The following is an 8,613-nucleotide window of genomic DNA, read 5'->3' as shown; positions in this document are numbered from 1 at the left end:
TTAAGAAACCTGTGAGTACAGAAAATAATTGAATTACAGTAATGAGGCAGACATTCAAACCATTAAGGGGTCCCCCATTATTTTTGGTTGATCTGTTACAGCAAGTGATTCAATTACTAAAGCTCTTATAGCAGGCTGTTACATCATATGTTGAAATACCCACAAAAGGACTGATTTAAATTCACGTAGTTTGCATTTTTAATAGATCTATGACTTCATATTTTGTCTGCAAAGCATAAAATCAATTTGGCAATGCCACACATCCACAGAGGAAAGGGCCACACTGATTAACAGCTACTTTCTGTCATTAACAAATTTAACACAAAGTAGGAACTGATTTTATGTCATAAAGGGCAGCTTTATGTAACTTGATGCTTTCAAATATTTTTCACTAACTACACTCCAAAGTAATGTCGAGCACTGCTCTTCCTTTAACGAATGCAAATTTTCAGGGATTTCCTCTATAACACAACCTTCATCAAAAGGTGTTGTGGTAAAGAGAGGTGGTAATAAATGTGTTGATAATATCATAATAATTGTTCAAAAATAACTGTAAAATATCAAAAGAAATGACAGTTAACACGAAGATAGTCTCAGTAAACGAAGCTATAACCGTTCATTGTTTATTTTATATAGGGGAATAAAAATGACTTTTATTTTTTCCTGTCGCATCTCTTCCTGCCCCGCCCCTCTCCGTCACCACTGTCGCTGTTTGATGACGTAGAGAGTCGGTGTTTACCATGGCGGCTATCTGCTAATTGAAAGAAAAAATGAGGGGTTTATAGCTGCGAGAACAGATTTTCGAAAAAGACCGGGAGACATTTCGTTCAGAATGACCAACAGAACATCTTATTTTTATGACCCAGACGTGGGAAACTTTCATTACGGTGAGTTTGGTGATGGTAGTGCACAGGCCTACAAAGGGAATGGCGCTAATGTAAGCTAGCTACATGCTAATAACTTGAGCGATGTGTTTTATTTTTATATTTATTTTTATTTTTTCGTACTTCACACTCTCTCTCAGTGCATTTGTAAATATGTTGTGCTGCTTTTCGCTATAGCACATTTTTCATGTTTATGGCTACATTTTGTGTAAATTTCAAAGTATCTGACCTGCTTAGCTAACTAACGTTATGTTACCAGTAATGTGCATTGATTTGTATTGAATGATCATGTTTCACTCTGTGATCGCCATATCCCTATTTTAATATTTGTGATGTATAAGTTGTTGCCATAGCAGCTTTAATGGTTTAAAACTGTCATTTTGTACTAATTGCAATAGCTTACAATACGAATCATTTTATGTTGACAGCTGAAGTGAAGTGATATAACACTTTGTGTCCGTTTCCTGCGTTTAAAGCTTTTGCTGTGACTGCTTTGGTGCGTCACATTTAAATACACAAGGATAAAGATATTCAGATCACAACAAAGAGTCTTCACTTGTATAACTCTAGTTATAAAAAATGATATTCAGAGTATTTTAGTTTTGTTAAATCCATCGTGTTGTAAGTGTAACAAATACAACCATGTCATGCTGTCAGTAATGCTATGAGTCCATTAGTGAAATAACTGCACTATAATGTGGAAACTCTGTGTGTGTGTGTGTGTGTGTGTGTGTGTGTGTGTGTGTGTGTGTGTGTGTGTGTGTGTGTGTGTGTGTGTGTGCGGGCGTGCCCGTCCGTGCGTGCACACTTCAGGTGCTGGCCATCCCATGAAGCCTCACCGTTTGTCTCTGACTCACAGTCTGGTGTTGCACTATGGACTCTACAAGAAAATGATGGTGAGCTGCACAGAGATTTGTTAGCACTTCACGTCCTGCTGGTGCTTCTCACAATCAACACTCACTCTTTTGATTAAAGAGGGACAAAGATCACGAGCATGATACGATTAAAACATTTCATACTGTGCATTATGAAAATAGGTGTTCAAGCCATACAAGGCGTCTCAGCACGACATGTGTCGGTTCCACTCTGAAGATTACATCGACTTCCTCCAGAAGGTCAGCCCCAACAACATGCAGGGCTTCACAAAGAGCCTCAACACTTTCAATGTCGGAGATGACTGGTGAGTTTTCAGAAAAAGGGTGTAGAAAATGCTCATGTCTGAAGTCATTAAATATTTTTGACATGCAGTGCAATTTAGTCATAGCATACAAAAAGAAGTGACTGAACATGACTAGAATATTTTGTGCCTGTGTTTTTCTTTCAGTCCTGTGTTTCCAGGTCTTTTTGAATTTTGCTCAAGATACACAGGAGCCTCTTTACAGGGAGCCACACAGCTCAACCACAAGGTAGCGCGCGCGCGCGCGCGCACACACACACACACACACACACACACACACACACACACACACACACACACACACACACACAAAGCAATGCAGCGCACGTGCAAACATGATTGAAGTCGGTGTTGCCACAGTCAAAGACAGTTCCACTGTCACAAGCTTCACAGGCGCTGATTTACTTTAGCTGTTTAACCCTGTTTCCAAAAAAGTTGGGACTCTGTAAACTGTAAATAGAAACAGAATGTGATGATTTACAAAACACTGAAACCCTCAGATTAAACCGAAAAGAGCACTAAGATGACATATCAAATATTGAAACTGAGAAATTTCTTTGTTTTTGAAAATGATTTCCTCATTTAGAATTTGATGGCAGCTACATGTCTGAAAGCAGTTGTTCAGGCTGATGTTTAGCACTCTGCTGCATCACCTCTTCTTTAAACAACACTCTGCAAGCTTTGGAGAACTGAGGAGATCAACTGCTGTCAGTGTAAAAGTGGATTGTTTTCTCATTTTTGCTTGATGTACAATTTTATGTTTCATAATGCGTCGAACATTTTTAATGGGTGACAAGTCTGGACTGCAGGCAGCCAGTTTAGCAGCCGGACTCTCTTGCTAAGGAGTCATGCTGTTGGAATATGGGCAGAATGTAGTTTGACTTTGTTTTGCTGAAATAAACAAGTCCTTCCCTGAAAAAGATGTCATCTACTTGGCAGCACATGTTGCTCCAAAACCTGTATACAAGGTTTAACATTAATGGAGCCTTCATAAATGTTCAGGTGGCCCTTCCACGTACAATAATGTCCCCCATACCATCAGGGATGCTGGCTTTTGAACTGTGCGCTGATAACAAGCCGAGTGGTCCCTCTTCTCTTTAGTCCAGAGGATGCAGCGTCCATGATTTCCAAAAAGAATTTCAAATTTTCCACTTCACCTCAGGCCATCTTAAATGAGCTCGGGATCAGAGAAGGCGGCAGCGTTTCTGGACCTGGTTCATAAACGGTTTCCTCCCTCCATGATAGAGTTTCAGCAGTGATGAACTGTGTTCACAGACGATGGTTATGTGTTCCTGAGCTCATGCAGTGATGTCCTCTGCAGAATCGTGTCTGTTTTCAGTGCAGCGCCATCAGAGCGCCTGAAGATCACGGCCAGCCAATCCTGGTTTTCGGCCTTGTCCCTCGCATACAGAGATTTCTTCAGATTCTCTGAATCTTTTAATGGCATTATGTACTGCAGACAATGAAATCTCAAATTTCTTTGTAAACTTACATTGAGAAACATTATCGTTCAATTGCTGCACTGTTTACCAGCACAGTCTGTCACAGAGTGGTGAGTCTTCAGACAGATTCAGCCTCTCTGGGAGGCTCTTTATAGACCCAATCATGTGACTAACCTGCTGCCAGTTAACCTCATTCATTGTGAGATGTTCCAGCAGCTGTTTTCTTTTCGCATTTCACAACTTTTCAGTCTTTTGTTGCCACTGTCCAAACTTTTTTCAGACATGTTGCTGGCATCAAATTCTTTTAATTCATCAAATTAAATAAACAATGACATCTCTCAGCTTCAGCATTTGATATGTTGTCTTTGTGCTATATTCAGTTAAATAAGGGGTTTCAGTATTTTGCAAATCATCACATTCTGTCTCTTTTAAACAGCTTCCTGACTTTTTTGGAAACAGGGTTGTGTTTTGGTTGCTGCCATGACAACTTCCTGTCCTGCTGTGTGGTTTCTGCTCAGCAGCTGGTGGTTTAAGATGAACGTGTTTCACAGCTGATACCTAAATCACTGCACATTCCACCGTCAAACAGTGTTCACACGTCTCTGTTGAACTGAAACAGCAGCAACATGGCTGCAGCTCGACTGGCAGACTGACTTCATGACCTTGTGTTGATCCCATTCCACTTTATTTTACAGATCTGCGATATTGCCATCAACTGGGCCGGAGGTTTGCACCATGCCAAAAAATTTGAGGTCAGAAGAAAGTCCTGTAACACTTTCCATTCACCTGTGAATGAGGGCTAACACGAATGCTCTGTTTGCAGGCTTCAGGCTTCTGTTACGTCAATGACATCGTCATCAGTATACTGGAGCTGCTCAAGTAAGAGGATGCTCCTGAATGACCTTCATCGGGTGCTTGCTGCGTCTGCTTCTCTCTTTACAGCTGTGTGTGTGTGTGTGTGTGTGTGTGTGTGTGTGTGTGTGTGTGTGTGTGTGTGTGTGTGTGTGTGTGTGTGTGTGTGTGTGTGTGTGTGTGTGTGTGTATGTGTGTATGTGTGTGTGTGTGTTTGTTACAGATACCACCCCAGGGTTCTTTACATCGACATAGACATTCACCATGGTGACGGCGTACAGGAAGCCTTCTACCTGACTGACCGCGTCATGACAGTGTCCTTCCACAAATACGGGAACTACTTCTTTCCAGGAACAGGTGCGGCCAGCTTTATGTATCTCACAGCTTGTTCACGCAGTGTTTGTTTGTTTCAAGTACACTGTGGACCTTTCTGTACAGACTCTGAAAGTGCCATTCGCCTGTGTGGCAGATTTACTTTGGCTGAGAGTGAACATATCTGTAGTGCAAGTTGTATACGTGTGTATTAATGCAGTACGTGTGTGTTTGCTGCAGGTGACATGTATGAGGTGGGAGCAGAGAGTGGCCGCTACTACTGCCTCAATGTTCCTCTCAGAGACGGCATCGATGACCAGAGTGGGCTCACTTCCTGCACTAAGTTCATGTTTTCAGTTTAAAAGCTTTGTGCAGAGTAACACATGAAGCTGCATCGTTACTGTGTTGACTGTCAGTCGCTCTGGAGATTCATACTGCTGTCAACTTGTCCTCATGTGAGACATGACCAGCGTATGTGTGTGTTTCAGGTTACAGGCAGCTGTTCCAGCCGGTTATTAAGCAGGTGGTGGATTTTTACCAGCCGACCTGCATCGTTCTACAGGTCAGTGAGTAATTCTGGAGCTCTAATGCATCATTTGGTCTGTGTGTGTGAGGAAACGACGGTGCTTCTGTTCTAGTGTGATCTGGCCATGATAAAATGAATAATCAGGCTGTCAGGCTTCAGGGAATCGTGGGATGATCGCTGCGTGTTGTTCTCCTTCCAGTGTGGAGCAGATTCTCTGGGCTGTGACCGACTGGGCTGCTTCAACCTCAGCATACGAGGACACGGGTGAGACGGACTCATTAGAACGTCGTCCAGTGATCTGTTTAATCATGCACCAATCAATTTTCCAGTGATCTGATTGGTCACTGGTCAGGCTGTTGGCAGGTTTTGATCTAATCCTCTGAAGTGAACCTGCTTCAACACTGGTTCGGCATGCAGCATAGGTCACCATGGTGATCTAGCAGGGTTAAAAGTGAGCCCAAAGACAGCTGGCTAACAAACTAATCTGGCTTCTTGGTCCAGGTCACAGATCACATGATAATCACATCTTTTCTCTGATTGCATGTCATAGAATTTTGATTTGTTACACACGTTGTCTTTGTAAACACTGACGTGATTTGACTGGTATTAACACAGTGTATTATGTGTGTGCGTGCACAATGCCAACATGTTATGTGTAGATCACATTTAGAGTTTAAATGAATGTATTAATGTCTGTCTGCTGTGCTCCCTGTCTCTCAGTGAGTGTGTGGAGTTTGTGAAGAGTTTTAAGATTCCTCTGCTGGTGCTGGGAGGAGGAGGATACACAGTGAGGAACGTTGCTCGCTGCTGGTAAGTAGTCCGATCGGCACTGCGGCCGACACGGCCAGAACTTTAGTGTAAAACGTTCAAAAAATGAAATAACAGAATGTGAACAATTTTGACAGCATGTCAAAGACGTCTATGTATTATGTTTGGGACTGTTAAAATTGTCCAAAATTGACTTTTGATTATTCCTTCTTAAAAGTTCAAACCATTCAAATACTTATTTACATTTTTTTTTGTGACGAGGTGACAGTGGTCATGAGGCTTTGGTATTTAAATCATGGCTGCTTTGTTCTGTTGCAGGACCTTTGAGACGTCTCTGCTCCTGGATGAATCCATCAGTGATGAGCTGCCTTATAGCGGTGAGTCCGTTACTGTTTACCTCAGTGTCTTTTCTGTTGCCCAGAGTGAATTCAGGATCAGAGTCCTGTCATGTTTCTGTGGCTCAGAGAAAATGTGTTTACTGGGCAGCGTTTTCCATCTTTACTGCCACCTGTTGGAAGAGCAGTGGCACTTCGACTTTATGTCTGAGCATCTGATTTCTCAGGGGAGAATTCAGTGGAAATCATTTTTAAGATAAGTATAAACCACCTCTCTCCCCTTCCTAACCTCTCTGGATTCTCTCCATCCTTTGTTTCTGTCCTCTGCAGAGTATTTTGAGTACTTTGCTCCAGACTTCACGCTGCACCCTGATGTTAGCACCAGGATAGAGAACCAGAACTCCAGACAGGTGAGAGACACTTATTTGCTACAATAGAGTCGAGTGTCTGCAGCACACGTGTCAGCGTTGAGCTGCATCACCTCTGCATATTTAAAGTGCTTTAACAATGCTAACAGTTGTTTGTTGAGTACATAAAGGTGACAGATCACATAAATCCACTGCGCAGTCTGAAACGTGTGCACATGTTGTTGCAGTATCTGGAGCAGATCCGTCAGACAGTGTTTGAGAACTTGAAGATGTTGAACCACGCGCCCAGCGTCCAGATCCACGACGTTCCCTCTGACATGCTGAGCTACGAACGCAACGATGAGCCCGACCCCGACGAGAGGGGGGGCGAGGAAAACTACACCAGGTCAGTACACTTCGATGCTAAGCGGCAGCGAAAAGGGCGTTTCTCTCACCTCTGAATCCTTCCTGTGTCTAACTGGCTGTCAATAATGTCACTTCCTCAGGCCGGAGGCGGCCAATGAGTTCTACGACGGTGACCACGACAACGACAAAGAGAGCGACGTAGAAATTTGACCTATGAGAACGAGAGGAGTGGAGCTTTCCCTTGCAGCGGCTGCAGTCTCCAAACATCACGACTTCACCACAGTTTGAACAGAAACTCATACAAACTTCTGGAAGGACTCTGAAGCTCCGCTCTTTTTCTCTGTAGGTTCAGTTTTTAAAAGTCGCCATCGCACCCACATCACAGTTGTTTCACCGCCAGAACTCATCAGGACAGATGTGACGTCAGCCCCACATGTCACTGAGCACACCTCCAGCAGAAAGCACCATTTTGGTTTGGTGATTTCAGCCGTCACATTTTGAATGATGTAACGGACAGGAGGCTAAATGACCTGTGCTTTGACAATGCTGGGCGCGGAAACGCACACAGCATGTGAGCTGTGTTATGTCTGTTCATTAGAGATGAGATGTTTGTCTTGTTTTGAATTTCCAAGCAGAAATCAGCGAGAATCAGGACTCAAAACAAACCTTTTCTGTATGTGCACAGTCAAATATGTAGATTCTGATAGCAGCTTTTTTCTTATGTTTTCTTTCCACTTGTTAACTTCATGTTATTGTAGTAATAAATGAAACGTATTTGACTTTTGAAAGAGAAAAAATGTCATCTGCAACAAATTTTGCAGCTACAGTATTTTAATCAACTGAACATGTAAACGTCAACACGTTTGGATTTAGGACACAGCCGAAGCAGAGTTTCCCCCACGTCACCGAGTTTTGAGCATCTCAAAGGTATGTTGTGTCAAAATACGACTCATGCATACATGAGAGGCTGCTCAGTCACACATCGACTCGAGTCCCAGAGGTACAGATTATTTTAGTTAACACTTATTTCAGTCACTATTTTTTTAATCTGAGTGTTATTCATGTGCCTTACAGCTCTGAAGTCAGCTGTAGAGCTGGGCACCTTCACATCACTTCCATTTGAACTTTACCTTTATTTGGATGTGTACCAGTGAACATCTGTACACGAGGCTGATCCAAATTAGAGCTGTCCAGGCTGTTCATTCCGTTCTGTTGTCTGCTCATTACTGTAAATACACATATAAATGTATCAACTGTGTGTTCATCAGGGAGAGGAGGACCACTGTGTGTGGTAGGCAGAACATTCTGTACTGCAGCTGATCAGGTGTCAGCGTGTCTGTCCTTCGCTGTGCACCTTTACTAAAGTAGTCTCATATGTGGCAGTGGAGCTTTCTACAGTCTGCCACCTCCAGAAACAGGTTTTATGTGATTTTTGATATTGTTGTCTACTTTTGTTTTTAATAAAAACAACTAAATGAATCACCCGCATGTATATGTGTAAATATTTCGAAGGGAGAGCAAGTTTTGAATACCGCCATTAGAGGGTGCCGTGATCCATTAATAATGAAAGTTCCTCTGAAGACGGTTGGTGAGGTCGTGCTCAC

At 42.6% G+C, this 8,613-nt stretch overlaps 1 protein-coding gene across 1 annotated transcript; it reads left to right on the top strand.

Annotated features, from left to right (window-relative positions):
- The first annotated feature begins 701 nt into the window (after positions 1 to 701).
- On the top strand, positions 702 to 8,493 carry hdac3 (histone deacetylase 3). Its single transcript, XM_070962536.1, has 15 exons — positions 702 to 887; positions 1,698 to 1,780; positions 1,922 to 2,064; positions 2,209 to 2,290; positions 4,199 to 4,255; positions 4,327 to 4,382; positions 4,579 to 4,712; positions 4,908 to 4,988; positions 5,156 to 5,229; positions 5,393 to 5,457; positions 5,914 to 6,003; positions 6,280 to 6,338; positions 6,627 to 6,706; positions 6,892 to 7,049; positions 7,150 to 8,493. The coding sequence occupies exons 1-15, from the start codon at positions 833 to 835 to the stop codon at positions 7,217 to 7,219; spliced, it is 1,287 nt and encodes a 428-aa protein (XP_070818637.1). The 5' UTR covers positions 702 to 832; the 3' UTR covers positions 7,220 to 8,493.
- The last annotated feature ends 120 nt before the right edge of the window (positions 8,494 to 8,613 follow it).

Source organism: Chaetodon trifascialis, chromosome 5 (assembly GCF_039877785.1).
Source record: "Chaetodon trifascialis isolate fChaTrf1 chromosome 5, fChaTrf1.hap1, whole genome shotgun sequence".
Taxonomy (NCBI): domain Eukaryota; kingdom Metazoa; phylum Chordata; class Actinopteri; order Chaetodontiformes; family Chaetodontidae; genus Chaetodon; species Chaetodon trifascialis.
Note: the sequence above shows the minus strand (reverse complement) of the source record. Positions and strands in the feature narration are given on the sequence as shown.